At 42.6% G+C, this 24,090-nt stretch overlaps 1 protein-coding gene across 6 annotated transcripts in view; it reads left to right on the top strand.

The window, feature by feature from the left end:
- fgfr3 (fibroblast growth factor receptor 3) overlaps positions 1 to 23,474 on the top strand; it is a 51,171-nt gene extending 27,697 nt beyond the window's left edge. For 4 of the 6 annotated variants that reach the window (XM_072677811.1, XM_072677810.1, XM_072677809.1 and 1 more), the window contains exons 6-18: positions 3,897 to 4,020; positions 4,136 to 4,326; positions 8,733 to 8,877; positions 11,124 to 11,299; positions 12,578 to 12,726; positions 13,373 to 13,494; positions 13,726 to 13,836; positions 13,979 to 14,169; positions 14,293 to 14,415; positions 15,375 to 15,445; positions 17,792 to 17,929; positions 18,729 to 18,834; positions 19,957 to 23,474. In XM_072677811.1, coding sequence (XP_072533912.1) covers positions 3,897 to 4,020; positions 4,136 to 4,326; positions 8,733 to 8,877; positions 11,124 to 11,299; positions 12,578 to 12,726; positions 13,373 to 13,494; positions 13,726 to 13,836; positions 13,979 to 14,169; positions 14,293 to 14,415; positions 15,375 to 15,445; positions 17,792 to 17,929; positions 18,729 to 18,834; positions 19,957 to 20,121 — 1,812 coding nt within the window. In that variant the 3' untranslated portion in view covers positions 20,122 to 23,474. Of the gene's footprint in view, positions 1 to 3,896; positions 4,021 to 4,135; positions 4,327 to 7,220; positions 7,366 to 8,732; positions 8,878 to 11,123; positions 11,300 to 12,577; positions 12,727 to 13,372; positions 13,495 to 13,725; positions 13,837 to 13,978; positions 14,170 to 14,292; positions 14,416 to 15,374; positions 15,446 to 17,791; positions 17,930 to 18,728; positions 18,835 to 19,956 lie in introns of all 6 variants that reach the window. The other 2 variants (XM_072677808.1, XM_072677807.1) reach the window with 2 other exon arrangements.
- Positions 23,475 to 24,090: the final 616 nt, after the last annotated feature.

Raw genomic sequence — 24,090 nt, 5'->3', positions numbered from 1 at the left:
GCTCTCAATGGGGGGCTACTCTTACTTTCATACTGCAGGCTTTCAGCGTGCATGTATTTGCATAATTGTATCTAATGAGATTGACTCGATTATATTATGTGTATTATATATATATATAGAATAATTACTTTAAACAAAAATAACACAGTGTCATTGTTGTATTAAAGTATAATAACATGGCATGCAAAAGTTTGGACACCCCCGGTAGAAATTTCACTTACTGTGAATAGCTAAGCAAGTAAAAGAATGAACCGATCACCGGAAAAGTAACTCCAGATTTTTGGGCTGTCTTGCATGCACTTTAGGTTGGAGTGTGAAGGCCATGGCAAAACCTTCAGCTCCTGCTTTGTGGGCATCAGTTTTTTCAGGGTGCTAGACAGCTGCTTAGAGATGCCCATGGTTGCTGATTGTTGGGACAAGGTTTTGAGGAGCTTCCAAAATTTGCATCACCTAACCTTTCCTAATGATGACTGTGAACAAGCCATAACCCTAACAAGCTAATCAGGGTCGGAAAATGTGGAAGGAATTGTCTGGGAGCTCAAATTTCATAGGGTGTCCAAACTTTTGCATGGTGCTCCTTTCCCTTTTTTACTCTAAAACTGAACAAAATAGAAATAATAATAATAGTACATCAGTTTTGCTGAAAATGTTGATAAAAATGTTTAATCTTTAACTTCATTTTTCGGAGATCAGTTGATCTTCTGCTGACCAGCGGTCAACTAAATTAACCAATTCATTCATTCATTCATTCATTCATTGTTTTACACCAGTTGTGAAAATTCCAGCTGGCTGAAATAGTGTGTTTATATATTTCTGGAGAAATGGTGTCAAAGTTTGTTACTTTAGCATAAAATTAAGAACATTTCCACAGTATTCCACAATTCCAGTCTAGTTAAACTATTAAGACGTAAGATGATATGAACCAGCATCCAAAGCCTTTAAAGCAGGGGTGCACAACTCTAGTCCTGGGTGGCCAGTCTCCAGCAATGTTTGGTTGTTGCTTTACTCAAGCACACCTGATTCAACTCATCAGTTAATTACATGGCAAAGTGGGTGTGCTTAAGTGGGGCTACTGTGAAACTTTGCTGGAGACCGGCCCTCCGGTATGGAGTTGTGCACCCCTGCTTTAAAGGCTCTAAAAAGTATCTTACATAAAGTTATTACACAGAATGGTTATACATCGTTGCCTGATACCTTATGATCGTTTTCTGCAAAAATCGGCAACAAATTTTAGTTTTTTTAATTTACCACTATTTTATTTTGCACTATAAAACTCAGCAAGCTGGGAAAATACATAGAATTTCTCATATAAGTTTTTTTCCTTTTCCTATAACGTTACCATTTCGGAGATACGAAGTCTTGTTGCGACAGTTTACTCGTTATTAAATGGGTCGGCATGTTGTGTGCACCCTCCTTGTGTGTGTGTGTGTGTGTGTGTGAACAGTGAATGTGGAAGGGCAGGTTCTTTGCTCTCTGCTGGTACATGTCCATGCTGAACTTCTTAGGTTTCTGTTGTGTAAAGGAAGGCAGAGCACTGTGGTATCAGTGTTTAGTTCTGCATGCAGGGCTTTAGTTGGGCCTTCAGGACTCAGTCTGATCAATCTGTGTGTCTATATGTGTGTGTGCATCTGTGCGTATGTAATTATAGGCAGGCTGTAAATGATTGATGGATTTGTTTGATGCTGGAACTTCAACGTCTCCAATTAGAGCCATGCTTTCTGCGCCACTTCGAAAAGCAGAGAGAGAGAAACAGAGGGAGAGCCAAAGAGTTTTGTTGTTTTAATGACCGGCCCAGGGGTCAGTAGTTTCTGCTTCCTGTCTCTGCGGGTCAAATTAAGCAGCACTGTGCCGTCTGAATGAGCCCGCGCCATCCCGACACCCCCATAAATCCTGCACTCACCCGCATTAGAGAAATCTCAGCTCTCTGCCTGCCCTTTGTTTCCCCCTTCTGTTCATTTCACCTGCTGTCACTCTCTACATGTCCCTCTCTCTCCTCTCTCTCTCTCTCGTACTGTCCCCATCTGTGTGTCTGTGCCCCTGTGTGTGTCTGCGCTGTCTCTCTCTGAACTCTACTGCAACTTCCTCCCTGAGCTCTTCAATCTACAGCTGAGAGACGTTAGAATGGGGCAAGCAAACTGAGCTCTCTCTCTCTCTCTCTCTCTCTCTCTCTCTCACTTTGCTTTCTCATTTTTGGTCCTTCTCTCTTGCTTTAACTTAGCTCTCATTTTGCCCATCGCTCTCTCTCTGTCTCTCTGTCTCTGTCTCTCTCTCTCTCTCTCTCTCTCTCTCTCTCTCTCTCTCTCTCTCTCTCTCTCTCTCTCCCTCTCTCTCTCTCTCTCTCTCTCTTTGCTCTCTCATTTTTGGTCCTTCTCTCTCATGCTCTGCTATACCCCTCCTCTCTCAGTAGATAGTATTTGGATTGATTTACCGTTTCAGGAACAGCTGAGAATTCTTCAGCGCTTTTTGTTTTTTTTGCACTGAGGCACTCAGATGAATGTCTTGCAGACTCACATGATACCAACCTACGGCTTTCCACCCCTACCACCCCCCCCTCCCCCAACACACACTTAACCCCTCTCGCTTTCTCTCTCTCACTTACGCACTCTGATGCAGCGTGTCCGTCAGCAGGCTCTTAAGAGTCGTTGACTCTGAGGGCACAGGCGAGAGAGACAGAGAGAGAGGGAAGAGAGGAGAGGAGGAGAAGAGGAGCAATGGAACGAGAGGAGGGGTGCGGGGGGCACACCGGACACACTTGCCAACTTTCTGGGGCATATGTGTGTATGTATGTGTGTAAGGCCGGTCAGTGTTACCATGCGACTGTGCAAAAACACAGCCCATAATATTTACACAGTTACATTTTTTTCCACTCCGACCTCCAAAGTGCCGAGCGAGAGAACAAGAGACAGAGAGACATAGAGAAAGAGAGAGAGAGTGAGAGAGAGAGAGAAGAGGGGTTTCTATAAGTACAGTCTCTGGCAGAACAGCATGAATGAGTGGTAGGCCCTTTGTGAGTGTGTAAGTAGGGGTGTGTGTGTGTGTGTGTGAGTGAGTCAAGAGGTGAAGGGTTCGTGTAAACACTAAAGAGGCGTACTTTGTGACCCGTCGGCACATTTTCCAAGTCTGGTGATGTTAAGTGTTCCATGTGAGTGGTACTGTTGACATGGCATTGAGACGTGTGTAAGTGTGTGTGTGGAGGAATGTGTGTGTGTTCTGTCTGCAGCAGTGCTTTATATACATAATACCTTACTAACGTAGTGAATTTAACAACTACTGTGTGTTTAAGCCCTTAAAGGTTTACAGTTCAGCTGTTAATCTCAGGACAAATCACTCAGTAAACACCAGGGCTGAACCATATGAACAGCACCAGTACTGCCATTATATTGCTAATACATTTCTGCATATTGCAGATGCCATATACAGTGTATTACATCAATAATGTACAGTAATTTACCTATGTTTTATTACATGAACACCTTGATTCATCAAAACCCCCACAGACACACTCCTTAATGCTTAGAGGGCTTATTTGCATATTTTATATCCTATCAGTATTACTGTTGTAGAAACTGTGATAAGTACTAATGAACCATTTAAAGTGTTGTTCTTGTAATATCTGTAGAATATTCAATATCTACTGTAAAGTATTTGGTAATTGCACTCCAAACAAAAAGGGTTCTCATGATAGTGGCGATATAAAGAACCATTTTTTATGTGAGTTGCCATCATCCTTTTCAGAACCAGTGCCTTTCCAGACCCTGGAAGAACCCCTTTTATAACAGGGTACTATGAAATTGATGTAAAGTTGGATCCACAGTTGGACCATTGCAGTATAATACATTATCTATTTGATGAATAAGTCTCTCTCTCTCTCTCTGTCTCTTTCTCCGTACCTCTAGCTGAGGCATCTGCAGTGGAGTCTGGTAATGGAGAGTGCCGTTCCGTCAGACAGAGGGAACTACACTTGCGTGGTGCAGAACAAGTATGGGACCATCACACACACTTACCAGCTCGACGTATTAGGTAAATACACACTCACTCACACACTCTTCCATCTCAAAAGCATATCACTCTCCCATCTGTCATTTCCTTCTGCGCATTTGTTCACCATCTAACCTCTTCTGTCTCGCCCAATCAGAGCGCTCCCCTCACCGGCCCATCCTGCAGGCGGGTCTGCCGGCCAATCAGACAGTGGTGGTGGGCAGTGACGTGGAGTTCTACTGTAAAGTCTACAGTGACGCCCAGCCACACATCCAGTGGCTCAAGCACTTTGAGGTGAACGGCAGCCGCTACAGCTCCAACGGTGCTCCTTACGTCACTGTTCTCAAGGTACGCCAGCACCCACCCTGCTGACCATACATGACCTTGTAGGTGTGTTTGAGCTTGGAAATCACCACACTGTGCCAGACCCCAGCCCTCCAGGACCAGAAATGGACATAATAGTCGAAAAGTGATGCGTAAAATTGTTAGCATTGTTAACCTAAGCATGCGACCATCTAGCCTTTTCATCCTAATAAGTTTGTTGGTGTGTATTAACACTAAAGTGCAGTGTTACAGGATTGCTGAAAGAAATGTGATGTAAGCGGATCTCATGTGGGTACAGGTATGGTGGGCAGCAAAGTCGGTCCCCCTTCTAAGACAGATTACGATTGACATTTACGCATTTAGCCGATGCTAAGCCGTCCAGCTCCATTGTACAGTGAAAGGTAAATGTAGAGTTAGGAATCAATACCAAGCACTCTTATTGATGTAGCTGTGGCATTTTCCTGTCTGGGCAGGGATTTGAACCTTTGGATGTATGTGTGGCAGCGTGTTCTCCACTATGCCAGTCAACCAACCAATAGCTTCCATCTAAACTCACCCATTTAAGCAGTGCTACTTCAACAGTGCCAGCAGTGTCTCTCTCTCTCGCCCTTTTTTCTTTTTGAGGACAAATGAGGGAGAGGGGGCGAGGAGGTACACACACACACACATCTGGTTTGGGCTAAGCTAACCGCCGCTCTGGCGTCGCGCGGGGAGACAGCCGCTCTCTCTCCGCAAGGAGAGGAGGAGGAAAGTGGGAGAGAGGGAGCGAGTGAGCGAAGGCGCCCGAAAAAGCCATGGAAAAAATGAGCGGGGGAAGCGAGGGAAGGGCCGAGTCAGCAGTGCAGAGGAGGGGAGAGAGAGTCGGCTAGCCAGACCGCCGCTCTATTTTCGACTCCATATAATTGAAACAGTATTTTAGCGGGAGCCGCGCACCCTTCCCCACTGCACTCATCTGCGCAACCTCCAACCCCCACCCCCCTCCCGGCCCACAGCACACAGCGACAGATCATGTGTGGCACAGAGTCTGGGGAGAAGAGGGAAACAGAGAGAGAGAGAGAGAGAGAGAGAAAGAGAACAAAGCAGATGTGTAATTGAAGTGAAATAAAAGAGGGGGAGATGTGTTGGGAGGAATGAGAGGGAAAGTGGGATTGTGTTTAAACTCATCAGCACTTAGAAATGTGTGTGTGTGTGTGTGTGTGAGAGAGAGAGAGAGAGAGAGAGAGAGACTCATGGTTTGGTTTGAGGTTCATATCAATGTGAAGATCAAACTCAGCTCAGATGGCAGTGACTGTTCTGCCTCATTTCTGAACTGGTTACCATCGGCGACAGTGAAGTGATGTTGAAGTGTATGTGTGTGTGTGTGTGTGTGTATGAGAGAGAGAGAGAACATAGCAAGTCATTATATGTGTATGTCTTAGGGGTGGGCAAAATAACAATATGATATAGTTGTTGTGATAAATGATGTCATAATGAGCTAATTGGCCGAGCTTAATTGGATGTAGTGATGTACAGTATATAAACCGTACCTACTTACCAGCTCAGTTTTTTCATCTCATAAAGGCAAACAATCTAATGATAGGTATGTAACAATACATACATTCGAAAATGTGAATATTAATAGGAAATAAACATTATCAAGTTATTATAAACATTATTTATTAATACTAGCATTACTTCTAATCTAGCTGTATTTTATAACCTGGCTACGAAATGCACAGAAGGGCATCTCATTACTGACCATACCGTCCATTTCAGCTTTAATTAGGTATCTGTCATACACCGATCAGCCATAACATTAGCACCAGGTGACAGGTGAAGTGAATAACGTTGATGATTTTCTTCTACAGGTATCTGTCAAGGGGTGGGAGATATTAGGCAGCAAGTGAACAGTCAGTTCTTGAAGGTGATGTGTTGAAAGCAGGAAAAATGGACTTTACCTGGAACCATATAATAACTATAACTATAACCGGCCTAGCGGTGTATATAGAAATATTAGCAAGCAGCCACTCTGAATGTTTACTTTTAACAGTAACCACGGGAAAAGGTTTCTGGTTCTCGGCTCCTCTTCACGGTCTGCTTAAGTCAGACAGGAGAATGCGCAGCATAGTAAGCTCATATTGATGTAATATGTATATAAAGCATATAGGCTACTAGTTTATTTAGTTTAGAAAGGCGTATTCTGTTTAGTTTAGCTGCTCGGCTGCTACAGTGGTACCTGCAGTGAAGTTTCATTCACATAGCCATTCACCAGTTCTCTGTCCTGGAAAAGGGTTATCAGTTGCCTGTGGTATTTTATGAACATGTCAATCAAAAATATAAAAAATAAAAAAATTAAAAAAATAAGCCCATGTACCTTTTCAGACGACCATCTTGAGCCTCTTGATGTTAGAACAGATGGTCTTGAACACTGAGCTTTTGGCGAGGCTTGATTTTTATAAACAGCCTTAGATATGGAAATTCTGAACCTAATTACTGAGCCAAGTTGACAGCATTACACAACAGCAAATGATATTCCATCAAACATATTGTAGTCTATCATACTGTACTGTATTGTATTGTGACTAGAGTATTAGCTTGATGCTAGAGCAGTAGATCAGGACACTAAAGCACAGATGCTTTAAATATTGTAATTTAATACATGCTGATGAACTGGAAACATTGCTATATTATGTGAAGCACACTTTCAGGCAGTCCTGATTTGTTTTGCTGTATGGAATTGAAACACCACTGTATCGTATCAGATTCTGAATTTTGTGAACCGTTACAACGCTATCTCAAACATATCACTTACCATCAAAAAAATCAGGTTTTGCGATATTTCATATTGGCCAGCTTGGTGTTCCCACGTGTTCATGAGTTTCTTGCCAATCACTGAGTAATGCGTGCCTGTGTGTGTGTGTGTGTGTGTGTTTCTGCAGAGTCTGAACAGTACGACTAAGGAATGTCTTGTTACTCTCTCTCTGTCTAATGTGACAGAGGAGGATACAGGACAGTACTGGTGCACAGGCTCCAACTTTTTAGGCAAGTCAGAAATCTCATTCTGGCTCACAGTGCGCCAACCAGGTAAACCCCACCCCAAACACCTCAGACAGACTCCGCCCCACCACAAAGCGCAGCTATCAGTCATGTTCTCCTGTCGGTGGCAGTGGCTTCTTTGGACTTTTTCGCTTTTTGTTTTTGCTCCTCTGCTGTCTCATTTAGGGATGGGCTCAATGCCAAGGCATCTGTGTGTGTGTGTGTGTGTGTGTGTGAATGTGTATGTTTGGGTATTTCATTTTACTCTTCGCTTCCTCATCTTCTCCAATCGATGCGAAACACAAGGTCTGAACTATAATGGAAACCAGAACTGCACCACACACACACACACATATTCATATTGATTTCCCATACACTGCTACCCACAACTGAACCATTGCACTTTTTCTGAACAGGCACACACACACATACACACACACAAACTTGGAAGCCTTCTCTGATGAATGGAGAGCAGTGTTAACTATAGAGAGCTTGAAGAAGCCTAAAAGACATTAATGGCCACCTCACCACAGAGTATTTTAAACTCCACTGAAATAAGAAACAGACACAGAGCGCAGTCACTGAAGCGCCACTGAAAACACACCGTCTGGAAAGAGCGGGCCCCTAAATCTCTGACAAATCAACCACCCCCCACTCCGGATGCAAATCCTGGCTATGTCCCAAACTAGGCCCTGCTCACCATATAGTGAGTGTACTATTTTCAGGGAGTCGGAAAACATAGTGTAGAGCACTGTGGTGTGCTCTTATGGTCCCGAGATGCACTGCAATAGGTAACGTACAAAAATAAGGTTTCCTACCGAAGTGGTTCTCAACCTGGTCCACAAGAACCCCCAGATGGTCCAGATTGTTCTATAAAATATCACATATCGACGCTGGCAGGCGACCTTGTATCTCCAAAATGGCAAATTTACAGGGGGAGGAAACTTATAATGGAAGTCAATGTGAAGAGATTGTATTCCAATAATAATTATTATAATTATAATAATGACAAATTCGAATAATGTCTAAAGAAATGGAAAACTGAGATGTAGAAGAGATGGAGAGACAAGGTTTTTGCGGGACTGCAACGATATGTAATACTGTTCTGTACAGTACTGCAGCTTTTCCAGTGTAGCAAATAGTGGTTCAGGAATTTCAAACTTGTCTCTTTCCATGTCTTGTTGGTGCTAAAATCAAGGTGGAGGGTCTTTATTTTCTTCCTAGTGGTTTCCATGACAACCAGGTGGCAGGCTTGTCAACAGAAAGCTTCTCTGATGTTTATCTGGTGATGGGATAACTGCTTTTTCCAGGTGACAGGCTCCATTTTCACCTTTTTTCCCACTCAGGGGGCTGTGGTTTATATCTCTGTCTCTCTATCTCTCCCTCTTCCCTTTCCCTTTGTTCCCCTTATTCAGACGGCTGGCATTAACACTACGGATAAGGAGCTGGAGGTTCTCTTCCTGACCAACGTGTCCTATGAGGATGCGGGCGAGTACACCTGTCTTGCGGGGAACTCTATTGGCTATGCCTATCACTCTGCCTGGCTTACCGTTATACCAGGTACACCTGTTCTCGCTGTCTGATCGATCACTGTCCCCTGTCCACTGCCTTAGAGAGCCCCCTCTTGCTCTGAAAGCCTTTCTTGTCCTTCAGTGTGTATCTAAATTAACTGAAAAAAGTATATTAGAATATCAAATCTTCTATATTCTATATTCGAGTTGTCCTCTTCTCATTTCTCATGACATTACTTTGATTATTAACATTACTATAATGTATAAATTTCAGTAAATGTGGAGCTACACTATATGTCCAAATGTTTGTGGACACCCCTTCTAATTAATGCATTCAGCAACTTTTAGGGCCGAACTTATTGCTGACACAGATGAGCAAATGCACACATGCACAGCTTTTGTCAAGTCCCCGTGGAGAAGTACTGCCAATTGAAAAGCAATCTCTGGAGCAGATCATGAACTTATTGGCACCATGCCTAATCCCAGCATTGAGCTGTGGAGCAGTGGAACTGTGTCCTCTGGAATGATGGTGCTCCATCCAGTATTTTTGGGATGAGTTGGGGAGTTGGGGATGAAGTGGAATGGTAATCATCCAACACCTCACTAAAATCCTCACAGCAGTGTTCCATAATCCAATTGAAAACCTTCCCTGGACAGCAGACTTAATGACTCCATTAAAGACTCCAACAACAGCTAGATAAACTGTTTTTTAATACCCTTGATTTCAGAAGAAACAATGCATGAGCAGATGTCCCAATACTTTTGTCTATATAGTGTCGTTTAAACTGAGGATTATACAGAAGGCGTGTGTTTCTAAATGGTGGGGTTTTATTCCCTGATTCTGTTCGAGGCTTCATAATGTGTCAGCAGCTCTTAGCTCAGTGTGTGGTTAGTATGCTATTCAACCTCACTTCCATTACTCTACTCTTAACACCCCTGCGGGAAGCTGCAGTAAACAACAGCGCACTCACACACACACTCTCTTCAACACACACACATACACATGTGGCCTTCTCTTTTTTAATTAAAATGGCTTTTTTTCTCATCTGTTCTCGGGAGCTTGGGATGCACATGCCACATGAGTTACGGTTTCCCTTGGGACAAGAGAATTATGGGATGTGTGTACCTGCAGGGATGCATGATAGCTGCTTAATTAGTTTGTAATGAGGCTGTAAATTGATTGTGGGCTTTTGGCTTAATGGCCCAGCTCTCTGAAACACACTCAATACTGATAGACCTCACATTAATGCTGATTACCGCTGATTGATTAGGGTTTGATTTAGGGCTGTTTAATCAGTTTTATTGTAACCGCATGTATAGAAACTATAGGGAGTTTAAAAAATATATTGTTATGAATACAAAAACATTTAATAACATATTAATATTCAAATGTTAATGTTAGTGTAAGTTAATGTAAGTAAACACCATGGTGGTTGGCTTGATTTGACGTATCAAACTAAAAGCTGACTACTGCGGCTCAAATTGGTTCAATAGTAAGATGTTTATTGCCCCCCCCCCCATCTGTTTACTATTCCCACTTGCAGGTTCGAACCTCCCTTCTCACATGATGTTCCCAGGCTGGGAGGCTTTAAACAATATAGAGCACTGAGCCCTTGCTGGGATTTGAACTTATGGTCTCTTCTCACAGGATGAGAAGAGCAGTTAGACTGTTGTGCTACTCCAGAGCTGTGATATTACTACATAAAAACACAGTTCTGAGTAAAGTAACTGTTCCAATATTTCTTGGACACAGATATATAGCTCTAGAGTGGCCCAACTGTCTAACTGCCTACTTTGCTAGTTCGGACCATGCCTTCAGCCTATGATGATTTTGGGGGAGATTATTATAAGAGAGGGAGGGGGTGACTCAGAGGTCTTTGGGCTGGTGTTTGGGTGGTTTCCTACCACACGCAGAAGCCACCCTCATGATAAGTGGAGCCAAGAATGATAGATAACATGGTTAAAAGGGAGGAGACGGGGGTGGTGGAGGGTCGCAAAGACTATGAACAAGATTAAGGTATAATTTATGGCACCACTTGTCAAAAGACAGGAGATAGTAAGTTCAAATCCCATCAACATCTTAAAGTAAACAGTAAACAAATCGAAAGGGAGGGGCATAGACTGCAAATAGTAGCAACAACACAAAAATTTCAGCTGATCAGTTATTGAAGCCCTATTGACAGATCAATAGGGCTTAACGTTCTCAGCTGGTTGTAGCTAGATCTAATCCAGCTGATCTAATAAAATCACTTTCCAATACACTCCTCTAACCTTCGTCCTTGTGCCCTGTGTCAGCTGTGGAGTTGGATAAAGAGGACGACTATGCTGATTTCCTGATCTACGGCACCGGCTGCGTGCTCTTCATCCTCACTGTCATCATCATCATTCTCTGCCGCATGCGTATGAGCACCCAGAAGACACTGCCCACTCCTCCAGTGCAAAAGCTCTCCAAATTCCCCCTTAAGAGACAGGTAACAGAAAGTAGATACAAGATTTGATCAGTCTACCCCCTTCTCACACTCTCTTCCTTTTTTCTTGTTGGTTTAGTTCAGTGTGTGTGTGTGTGTGTGTGTGTGTGTGTGTGTGTATGTGGGAGATGGAGAGAATGGGAGTTTGTCATAGTTGTAGTGTAGCAGCAGGTTATTCATATTCTCCCATGACTGCCAGAGTTTGGATCATATTTCACTTTCACTGCAACCCAGTCTCTCTCAGTTGTTTTAAAGATTTTAAACGGCAGCAGCTGCAGCTGAACACACAACACACACACAGATTCTCCTCTGCCTTCTCTCATTGACACCCCCCCCCCCTCAGTAATAGCTGTATAGGCAGTTATCTCAGCCTGCTTCAGTTTCAATCAGTGATTATTTAACCTGTCTCGAGTCGTCTTCTTGTTTGCCCAAATGTCATCCCACTGTCTCCGGCAGTGATGTCTTCTACTGACATTTTATACCCAGGTGTAAGTGTGTGTGTGTGTGTGTGTTTGAGATTCCTCTGTTGAGTCGACTATAAAGGCGGCTCTGACAGAATTATATTGAGTCGTCAGTGCCTGAGCTTTTGATGTACACACCACTACAGAAGACTGAAAAAGAAAGAGAAGAGATAGACAGGGAGAGAGAGAGTGGTTAGTTTGTTTGTAATAGGAAATAACCTGAAGTTACAGGGAAATGGAAAAAGGAAAGACTACCTGTCTTCTAGCAAGACCATCCATCAACCTAATACAGAGATATATAGCACTCAGACTGTGAGAAAAGTAGCTCTAGAGTCAGTCCAAAAAGAGAGAGAGGGATAGAGGAGGAGACAAGAAGCAGCAGGTGAGCCGAATACCCCTGAGGCATTTCCTTAGGATATGAGATGACAGCAGTAATACATAGAAGTGTGCATGTATGTGTGTGTGTGTGTGTAGCTAGGAATCGCTTCTTGTCATGTCTCTCTCTGGTCCATCTTGGCTTAGCTGGCAGGTGCGGGCTCTTCTCTCTCAGCGGATCCGTGGCTGAAGAGAACGGACAGCCGTCATGTTTCTGTCTCTCAAAGCTTGCAAACCAACGAATCCCGTCCAGCACACGCCAGGGGCTACGCTACGCTTCCTTTATATCACACCATCTTTATCTCTTTACTGTCTCACACACACACACACACACTCCTTTATGTCCATTCAGCTTTCTTTCTTTCCCCCTGTCCGTTCCATACGCTTCCTCTTGCTCTTCTCTTGGACAGAGATGACAACATGCTCTTCTGTTTCTTCCCTTAAGCAGGTGTCCTTGGAGTCCAACTCCTCCATGAACTCCAACACTCCACTGGTCAGGATCGCCCGTCTGTCTTCCAGTGACGGGCCCATGCTGCCCAACGTCTCCGAGCTGGAGCTGCCCTCTGACCCTAAGTGGGAGTTTCCTCGCACAAAGTGAGTTTGTCTAGACATTAGGTCTGCCCCGATATGGGATACCATGGAAAACAATGATTTCTGTTAAATTCATTTGTGTCTTGGGAAATAATAACAATTCACTTACTCAGTTACACTGTATATCCAAATGTGTGTGGATTCCTATTCTAATGAATGCATTCTTTAAGTTGCACCCATTGCTGACACAGATGCAGACACTTGCATAGTCCCTGTTCTGAGGTATTGCCAATATAGTACTCTCTGAAACAGATAAACACAAACGTTAAAAAAAAAAAAAGCTAGATGTGTATTAAGCATCCCAGCATTGTGGAGCAGTGATAACATGTTTTGAGAATGCTCCAATATATCTGTTATATCAGAAATGTATATGTACATCTACTTATACTGATGCTACTAAAAACTTTTTTTTAATTATATATATATATATATAGTATTTACAAGATATTCTTCTATCATCACTGTGCATCCCTATGTGTAACATTCAGCATATGACATATCACGCAACTCCGCTAGAGCAGTCTGAGCAGTGTGACTAAAATCTAAATTTACAAGCATGTGAAAAAACAGTACCACATTGCAGAATAGTTGACATTCAGCCATGTCCAGCTTATATATGAACTGTATGTGTATGTGTGTGTTGCTGTAGGCTAACGCTGGGGAAGGCTCTTGGGGAAGGCTGCTTCGGGCAGGTGGTGATGGCTGAAGCCATCGGAATCGATAAAGAGAAACCCAACAAGCCTCTCACAGTCGCCGTCAAGATGCTCAAAGGTGTGTGTGTGTGACACTGAGACCTGTCGAACTTACCCTGTACTTCTGTATCAGTGGTTCTCGCCTACACAGTAATGACCTGGGTTGGTGGAAAACACAGACCTGTATGAATGAACATTATAAATAAATACCTGAGAAGAACGTCACTGCTAACTTGCTGGTCAGCTTGATTGATTGGTAAGTGGGTTTATTAAGATGTATAAGAACTTTTTTCTTTTTTGTTTTTTTTAGATGATGGCACAGATAAGGACCTTTCTGATCTGGTGTCCGAGATGGAGATGATGAAGATGATCGGCAAACACAAGAACATCATTAACCTCCTCGGAGCATGCACTCAAGATGGTTAGTGAACCCACAAACTTTTGTATGCCTTGTCAGTACATAGGAGTATACATGTAATACGTAACTTAGAAAGTCCTTAAAGGACCTTAAGGACCTTAAATTGTATAAAAACATATAACACCTAAATATATGTGCTGCCTAGGTCCTCTCTATGTGCTGGTTGAGTATGCCTCTAAAGGCAATCTGAGGGAGTATCTGCGTGCTCGGAGGCCTCCTGGTATGGACTACTCATTCGACACCTGTAAAATCCCAAATGAGACACTGACCTTCAAAGACCTGGTGTCCTGTGCTTATCAAGTGGCCAGAGGCATGGAGTACCTAGCTTCTCAGAAGGTAACACATACTGCTAGTTTAACAGCTCAGTCCTATGCGTATTTTATTGGTCTGTGGGCCTTTTTGTGACCTCTCCTGCTTCTGTGTGTGTGTGTGTGTGTGTTTGTGTGTGTGTATATAAAGTGTATCCATAGGGACCTGGCAGCCAGGAACGTGCTGGTGACGGAAGATAATGTCATGAAGATTGCAGACTTTGGTCTGGCCAGAGATGTGCACAACATAGACTACTACAAGAAGACCACCAATGTAAGTTAGACTTAGTCATCAGTCTCATTATGGCACTGGCACAGAAGCATTGTGTAGTCCTTTGTGTGTGGTACCTAAGTGTTTTAGCTTTTACGGCTGTGTTAAATCAATAAGGTTGCTGTTGTTGTTATTAGGATATGATGTGCTTACATTAATATGTTATTAATTGGGTGAGGTTAAAGTCAGGCCATCATAAAGTAAGGCCATCAGGAATTAGGAGTATTACAATGAAACATGCCATAAAAATGTAGTGCTTTAAAAATCCCACTGAAAATGTTCCAAGGAAAGATTAAGGAGTTTCGGAGTTAAACAAAAAGGGGTTCCTTTGAACTTCAGTCATTTGATTTGATTACAGTTCTTGGAATGATTCAGTGCCTTGAAACGTCCAATTTCTCCACAATTTGGTCACTTCATAAGTCTTGTCATCATGTTGAGGCAATGTTGCATTAATTCATTTCTCTTAAAAATGAAGGGTTCTTTGAGTGATGCCATTGAAGAACGTCACTTTTGGTGTTATAAAGAACCATTTTGGTAAATGAGATCTGTGGGCATGTAGAACCTTTATCTTCTTCACCAGGTTCAGCCTAGGTTCACATTTACTCATCTCTTACAAAAATGGTTATTTAAGGAACCAAAAGTGGTTCTTTTAGTGTCATGGTAATTGAATTCTTAAGATTAATGGCTGGGTAAGAAGCCTGCAGTGCAGTTAGAGCAGTGAGTATTGACTTTCCGTACACTGAAGATCTGCACTGAAGCAGCTGCTTATGGGAACAGCTCTGGATCTCGGTGGGCTTATTTTGTTTCGGGTGGGATTGATCAGATGTGCTCTGCTAAAGTATCTGTGTATTAGATGGGACAGTAGAGGATTAGGCCAGCGCGCTGCTGACGTTAGCTGGCCGTCTTTGTGTCCTGCTGGTTCAGCTTTTCTCTTGTTCTGACTGGACCGTTTGTGCTTTCAGGGTCGTTTGCCCGTTAAATGGATGGCACCAGAGGCGCTGTTTGACCGGGTCTACACGCACCAGAGCGATGTGTGAGTTTACACTGCCACGCATTTCCCTTCTTTATCCCTTCACTTCAATCTTTTCTCTCCACTCCATCCGGCCCGCTCATAAACCGGCAGAGGAATGCCGCTGCTTGAACACTGTGACTGTGTGCGTTAGCATCAAACGCAGCAGAGCGTAGGTTTGTGGGGCTGGGAAAAATTGTGTGTGTGTTTTACTGTCCAACATGCTGTCTAATACCTACACCAGGACACTCGCATTCCACCCTGCTTTAATAGTGACGGGGTGGAGTGGGCTATGTGTGTAAGCCAAAGATGAGAACAGGTTCCTGTTCATTGTCCGCTTGCACAGCAGGTCTTGATTAGCATGTCAGTGTGTCACAGAGTAATACAGTAGTCTTCCTGGTCTTCATACTCACACACACACACACACACACACACACACACACGTTGCTGTATTTTCCCATGTGTTTCAAATGGAATGTAATCATTCTTGCCTAAGCTCAGTCAGATTGCAGTAGTGAATTGGCATTATCAGCGCTCTCCCCTAGGCAATGCAGGGCTGGGAATAGGCCCGATGATCTGTTTTGTTTTTGGTTCTAGTGTGTGTGTGTGTGTGTGTGTGTGTGTGTGTGTGTGTGTAGGTCTATACAATTCTTGTCTCATTGCCTGCTGACAAGAAAGAATAAGATTTGAGTCTGACATAAAGCTAATGAATGGATACTGATGTGATGATGGGCCAATTATTCAGCATTCATTGAGCTTCTTATGGTGTGGGTGTGTAAATGAGAAGGGGGAGTGTGTGTGAGAGACCGAGAGAGAGCGAGAAAGAGAGTGAGTTTAGCTGGCTAGTGTTAACTGGCTCTTAGCTCCTGTTGTCTTTTAGCGTGGCTAATTTGATTAGCGCTGCTCAGTGGTGGTGTGGAAGGAATGAGGCCAAACAAAAGAGCCCTGGGTTAACAGAACAGCTTGTGATAACACATACACACACAAAGACACATACACACATACTGCTTTAATAGACTTGCCTCTCATATCACATACACACATTATAGGCCTCACTGAGAACCGACAATACTGCTCTCCCACATCCGCCAACAACCTAACATCCCAGAGAGCGAGAGAGACTGAGAGACACTGAGAGCGACAGAGAGAGAGAGAGAAAGGAGATAAGAGGATAAGGAGATCTTATGGGAAGTGTGGGGCTTTAAAGCTTTAAAATGCGGTCTGATTGTTATCTAAGTCACAATTATAGACAAACACAGTCTCACTAAACTAATAACAGGCAAACAGTCTTTTATTGAGTATTTTATTGATTGTTGGGCTCTTGTCCAAATGACTTCTCCAAAAGCTAACTAGCAAATGGTGTTTCAATTAAGGAGATGAAATTGGAAGTGTGGGTTTCGCAGGTGCTTTGCCCATAAAATAAAGGCACACAAAGCACAGTTACTGACAAATCTGCACTTCTTAAGTAAGACTGGTTAGAGTGAACCATGTCTCTATGCAAATAACTGCCAGAAGAGCTCAGAAGACGTGATTTAAAGGGAAAAGGCTACAAAAGCATTGCTAAGGACCTGGGTATACATCAGTCTGTAGATTTTGACAGATGAGAAGACAGATGAGACAAAAGTGGAACTTTTATTGATGCCTCGTGATCACTGAGGAGAATTCAATGGCGTATTAAAACGCTTTACAGGAGAACCTAGGGGCAGCAGTCCCTGACATCAAGCTGAAGAGACCTTGGGTGGTGCAACAAGACAATGACCCAAAGCACACAAGTACAATCAACTAAAAATTTCGGAATGGCCAAGTCCTGACCATGACACTATTGAGATGCTGTTGCATGACCTGAAGAGGGCTAAACACACAGGACCTTTTATTGTGAGGAACTGAAACACAATTACAGGGTGGAATGGTCCAGAATTCCACTAGTTATTAAATTCAATGATTCACTTACTTTTTCTAGCCTGCACTGGGGCCGTTTCTCAGTGTGTGCAATTCGAGATGTTATTGGTATTTGGATAACATGCAGGTCAGAGCACATTTTATCAGTAATCTGTAGAAATCTAGGTCATTTTAAATAAATCTCTTCATTTTACTCACAGTCATACAGTTTTTCTTACTGTTGACTCTTTTGGTAACTGCCGACTGAACTCAGTTTGCATAAAAGCCAAATAAAAAAATGCAAATGGAAACATAAATGGAAATATAATTCACACCACAGAGCGATTCATCACCATCTGAACTAACCACGCTGTCCATAGGGCTTCATGACTCTACTCTCCATTTACCCACCCACATCTCTTTCTGATGAGTTCTCTCAGTGTTTGGTGCTATATGCTGTGTGTTCACCTATGGCCTCTTCTGCTCTTGCAGCTGGTCTTACGGGGTGTTGCTATGGGAGATCTTCACACTGGGCGGCTCACCGTATCCCGGCATCCCTGTGGAGGAGCTCTTCAAGCTGCTGAAGGAGGGTCATCGAATGGACAAACCCGCCAACTGCACTCACGAACTGTACGCTACTCATCCGACTCACTTTTCTGTCCAAAACACATTTCATGTTCATTCTAACAGTCCAGCAGAAATGCTCTGAGATCTGCGCTACCGTGGTCCATTCTATTTGATCATGTTGGACTAAAGGAGAGCGAGGCACAGCCTAACGTGAGGTTAATTGTAAACCTTTGCAAATGTTTTATGTAGTTAAACAGGTTCAGAGACATCCAAGCGTTGGAAGATCGCCGGTAATGCCACAGCCGTCCGTGGCCGTGATCACTGCAGGGCAGGGAGCTGTTAGCTGATGTAACAGAACTGGCACTTAGTGTTCTCCTCCAAGCCGGTTTAGCTGTTCACTCATGCATTAGCAGCAGTTAAAAATATGGACTTCACTGGATTCATGTGACATTTAGAACAACAAATGCTCGCCTTCACCCACCCAGAGCTGATGGCTGCTGGCTAGGAATCTAAAATGACTAACCCTGAGGATAAAATTGGGATGAAATTAAGAAAAGCATTTATTCCCAAATCACAATTTCCCAAATCATTTATTCCCAAATCATAGCCCCATTTACATGTAACAAGCATTTAAATAACTCACAGCGAGAGCTAGTAGCCTACTAAGTAGGCTTAGTAGTTTTATAGAGATGTCTATGTTACTTACATACACATTCATTTTGCTCCAATACTTCAAGTATAAGGTTAGGTTGTGCCCCATTCTCTCCTATATTGATAAGAAGTGTGATCATTGTAATGTGAATATAATGTGAGAGTGATGTTTTCAGCAGAATGACAGCATGTGATTGTGTCGTTCGGGCAGGTATATGATCATGAGGGAGTGCTGGCATGCTGTTCCTTCTCAAAGACCCACATTCAGACAGCTAGTGGAGGATCACGACAGAGTGCTGTCCATGACATCAACTGATGTAAGAGCACTATCTCTCTCTCTCTCCCTCTCACTCTCTCATTAATGAAAAAGACTTGTTTCTCATCAAACTGGCATACAAGCGCTTACTGGAGAGCCAGCCAGAATTCAGGTTGTGACTGAAATGGATAACTAATCCCTCATTAGCCCTTCGCTAAACAGGGGTGTTTTCTAAATAGCGATAACAACATCCTAAGAACCCTTAGCATCCTTACTTAAGATGATAACATCCTTAGCATCATCAACCTGCGTCAATGTTCTTTAGTAGCATAAACAAACCTGCGTTTATATTTGAGAGAACATAAAGAAGAAACAGGTGTGAAGTTTTGAGAAGTGCAGGGGATAAGAAAAACATTGAAAACCTGACTGGGCTATAAATTGAATTCTTGGTCCATGACTGCGCTAAGCTGTTGTTATCGGTTCTGCTGTTCGATGGACAGCAGGAAACCCTGCTTTCGTTTCTCCAGAGAGATGAGAGTTCAATACATTTCATTTTTGGTGTCTCAGAGGCTACCATTCCAGTAACATCCATTGCATAGTAACTCATAATGCCCTTTGGCCCACATTCAGCTGATGTAGTGGTCTGCGGTGTTTCCGAGAGATTACATGTGGACAGCCATGGCCTCTGTATATGAGGGGATTAAGAAAAGAACTGTTGCCAGTGTATTCCACTAGTTTGCAGTGATAGCCTGTAATGTTTTCTATGAAATAAGCCTTCACTCTCTTTGTTGATAATTGAGTTGGATTTAAATTCTATATGAAATCCTAATTTAACACCCTGATTCAGTTCATCAAGCCTTTAGGAGCATCTGAATGGGCGAATCAGTTGAATATGATTAGGGTTGCAATAAAAACTCTGCAGGGGAAACACCAGGAGCTAAACTAATTAAGACTCAGTTAGGTTCACACGATTGCTGCAGACATTTAGTTAAATCGTTTCTGAACGTTATATAATTACCACTTATCTCGAAGAAAGAAAATACACCTTTATTTTTGCAAAGTTAGCATTACTTCCAAACTCATTGGCCAGCATAACAAAGCAGTGTTGCTATACAGTGAATAGTGTATATGCAGCTGTTATGAATTATGATGAACCCATATGTGTTTTTTGTGAACTCCACAGGAGTATCTGGATCTCTCTGTGCCGTTTGAGCAGTACTCCCCCACCTGTCCAGACTCCAACAGCACCTGCTCTTCCGGTGATGACTCTGTGTTTGCTCATGACCCCCTGCCTGATGAACCATGCCTACCTAAACACCACCACAGCAACGGCGTCATACGGACATAGGCGGCCCAAACAGCACCACAGCAACGGCCTTGTACACGCACCCGGATCCCTAAACATCCAGCATAGTAAGGGGGCTCAGGGGTCACAGAGACCCTACCTTAGGGACCTATCCCCCGCCACCCCTCTATTGCTCTCTTCATAGCTGTGTGGACCAGCCTCAACATCTTCAAACTGCACAGAGCGCTCCAGCCCTCTATCCCCACACAGTGAGGTTGGAAGGTGGGAAAAGCTGTGCGTACAGTAGAGTACAAACTGAATGGCCACAAAGGCTCTCCCTCTTCCTCCTGCTCCTCTTCTGCTTCCAAACCGACATTCTGCTTCTTCTTCTTTTTTTTGTGTGTAAATCCTTTTTCAAAAGAGAATTCCTATTTTTCTACTTGGCCAGTTTATTTTTCCTCTCCTCTCGGCATTTTGAAGGGTGAAACCATTCCGTGCCTACCGAACAAGTGCAGAAACAGCTGGATGGGACAAAATAAAAAAAAAAAAGAAAATGAAAAGTGTCACAGAGCCAGAGTACCATTCCATACAGGACAATGTGGGAAGGAAGGGGGGGGGCGTTCTTATTTACCATAGAGTCTGATTTCAGCAAGAGTCAGACGACAAACCATTGCTTTTCAAACACATGGCCAGTTTAATTTTTTTTACCCTATAACCTTTTTCACAAAGAACTGTTTTGCCATGGTGAAGAAAAGGGTTTCAGATGTGAGATTAGATTTGAGCGGATTGTGTGCTTTGTATGTATCAAAATTTTCTATTGTAAATATATAGATATAAATATGTATCATATTGCAGTCAGCAGCAGTGTACGTAAGGAGAGAAGAACAGATTTTTAAAAAACGCGTTGAAAAACAAAAAAAACAAAAAACAATGCATCACAAATGAGCATACACTGTTGAGGTTATGTAAACATTTAATCTTAAAAAAGCGAAACAAAAGTTTTATTTGAATTAACATGTATATTTGTAAAGCTATTTATAGACTTAACATAAGGATTTTAAGGTCTAAAATTATAGTCTAGGGTTTTGGTACTGTAAACAAAGGGTTTTTTGTTGGTTTGTTTGTTTGTTTGTTTGTTTGTTCAGATTTAAATTTTGTAAGTTATTTACCACAGAGGTGCAACCTTTTCTCAGCCAGTGGTTTTTGTTTGTTTGTTTGTTTTCTTTCTTTGTTTTTCTTCCATCTTTTTGTTTACAGTGAGGAGAATGTATACAAACACTATCGGCAATATAAGTACCAGTGTAAACGCAATGAACCGGAAGTCCGATTCTGAGACGTGAACAAAGGATGCCAAAAGTTTTTCATTGTTTTGACTGTGATCACGGTGTTGAATTGGGCGACATGAGGACCACACATGATCTTCCCTGGAGAGGAAATTGTCCCCTGATGAGAAGAAATCTCAGAGCTAGTGAGTTAAGCACACAATGCAGAGTGCAGCACTTAAACAACACACACACACACACTTATAACTTAGCATTTATTGTGTTCCACAAGCTCTAATAGGGAATATATCAAAGTATTGACACTTAACTTTTAAGAAAAGCTTTAGAGCAGAGTAAAGTATTAAAGTGGCAGAGTCTTCTCCGAGGATTATCACTGTGGTCCTGCGTGTTGCTCTGTGATATGAAGGAGTGCTTTGTGTTTAAAACCCAAATGGCGTAAACTAAGATAGTAGTAACTATATGGTCAAACCGTTTTATAAAAGTGTGTTTTATGGATTTTTTTTTTTTTGCTCCTGATTTCATCTATGCTAAGCAGAAATGTAACGTCAAATAACTGCGAGGTAAGCTTCCATCGCTACATTTGTAAAGTGCCAAAATTCTTCAATTTCCTTGTCCTGTTCCGAGTATGTAAATGAGCACAGATCCTTTGGTTGCTGTCCTTTGGTCGATCGGAGGGTGCATTGCTGCCTCTCTGGCCGTGCAAATCTAAGCAACGAATTCTGGGATGTCTTGGTTGGGTCTCAGGGTGTATTTAGACAACTGCGCTCGAACAGACAACCAGCAATAATTCTACAAAGGGACGAAGGAAGAGGCGGTATGGTGACGTGCTTGCTGCTAAAACGAGAAAACTGTAGATTTGATACCTGACGAGTGTAATACTGTTTCTCTCTCCTTTCTGATTTGTTGTTATCGGCCCATTTTTGTATTCATCAAGTGCCTGGCCCCCGGGGGTTCGATATTTTGCTCGAGGTCTTTGAATGTACAGCCACAGCAACAGGGACATAAGCAGGGTGTTTCTTAAAAAAAAAAAAAACGAAATTTTTTGTAAGGCACTTCGGTTCTGATGTTTTCAGATGCTTGTCGACGCATCCTAGATCACATTCAGGTGGAATGTTCCATCTTCTTCTTCTTTTCCTTCTTTTTCTTCCATCACTTCCAGGAGAGAGTCGCTTCTACGTTTGAGAGTTGTGTGTGTATATTAATTACAGCATACTTTCTCATAACCCATTGACCCCTGGCTCACCTCTGCATCCCCTGCTCTACTACTGAAGGTCCTTCACACTCCTCCAGCAGCACTGTATGTGCAGTCACCCTCCCCCAACCCACTAAGCAAATTAGCTTTATTTATTTCAGTGTATTTATAATTTAGTCGGTTCAGACGTACGTACAGAGGTGTTGACGTCTGGACTCTATGGTATTCCAAGACGAAGGTAGGGCCTAGAAGTGTTAAGGGGGGTTCGTTCGAAGAGGGTTCACTTCCAGTGGCCTGGAAGATGTTTACATGAGCTTTGCGACAGCGCTTTCCTGCCTTTTTAGGCTGGAACGATGAGCAATACAGTCTGATGACCATTTATCCGTACATCCGTTGGACTTCGTGACTTGTCCTTTTCCTGTAGCACCATTCAGCTCTTATTAGAAGAAAGGTATTAGAGGTATTAATTTATACCATAGATTTAATTTGCAGATTAATGTTGTACGGCAGGTAGATGTTATATAGGCGTGTGACTTGATTCTTCTTTACAATAGAAGTGAACGCGATCTTTACAGTACTTTCTCCAAAACGACCTAGTCAGACAATGCATTCCATGTAGGCTTTTTTTTCGTATTCTGTTTGTCTCGTAGGTCGTGAGGGAATAAAGTTTGCAGAATTAAAGGAAACCCGAGTGATTCAGCCTCCATCTACTCCCCTCACTCGCTGACACACAAATGGGGAAGCAAACAACGTTTACTAACAGTGTGAAATGAATACCTTGTCTCCGGCCTGCACCTCTCTGCTCTCTGGAACATTCCGTTGTATTTCAGTTCCACCCCACAGAGACGGTGGGCTTTAAAACCTCTCTACACTCGCAGTCTGTGCCTGACAGAACTTTGCTGTCAATCAAAACATTTTCAATAAACACACTACAAAATGAATATTTTGGTGATTTCTTTGCCCCCTCACACTCATTCTCTGTTATTCTGATTGGTTGTGATTTTCTATTGTGTTCTGCTCAGATGAATGCATTATTCAGCAGTGGCTTCTTGTTATACTTTCCATATTCTCATTTTAGACTTGCTGCGTCAAACCTGCCTTCAATTTTTCATTCATTTTTCCTTGGTAGACACAGCCCATGGCCCCATTTACAGTTAAATAGACAAGAAATCACACAGCGCATAAACAAAAAGAAAGAAAATGATCAAAGAGCATAAACAACAACAATAACAGTGACAGGTAAACAAGCAGCGCATGAGAAAAGGACCTTCTGCGTTTACACAGTATTTATTATTTATCTATATGTTAAGCAATAGACCAAAAATCATTTCTGAAAGTTTTTCAAAAGGGTGTGTATGTATGCCTTGTGTGTGTGCAGGTTCCCTAAAGTCTAAATTCTCAAACATGACCAGAAGGGCAACTTCCCTAGAGTGCTAAAGAGACTCATTCATCGTATATACATATATGTGTGTGTGTGTGTGTGTGCGTGGACCTTGCTTCACAGTTGAGTTCAAGAGCCCCTTTCACAAATGTGTTTGCCGTGCTCAGGAAAGCCAG

Source organism: Salminus brasiliensis, chromosome 4, assembly GCF_030463535.1.
Source record: "Salminus brasiliensis chromosome 4, fSalBra1.hap2, whole genome shotgun sequence".
Taxonomy (NCBI): domain Eukaryota; kingdom Metazoa; phylum Chordata; class Actinopteri; order Characiformes; family Bryconidae; genus Salminus; species Salminus brasiliensis.
The sequence above is the reverse complement of the archived record's forward strand: the minus strand, read 5'-3'. Positions and strand labels throughout refer to the sequence as shown.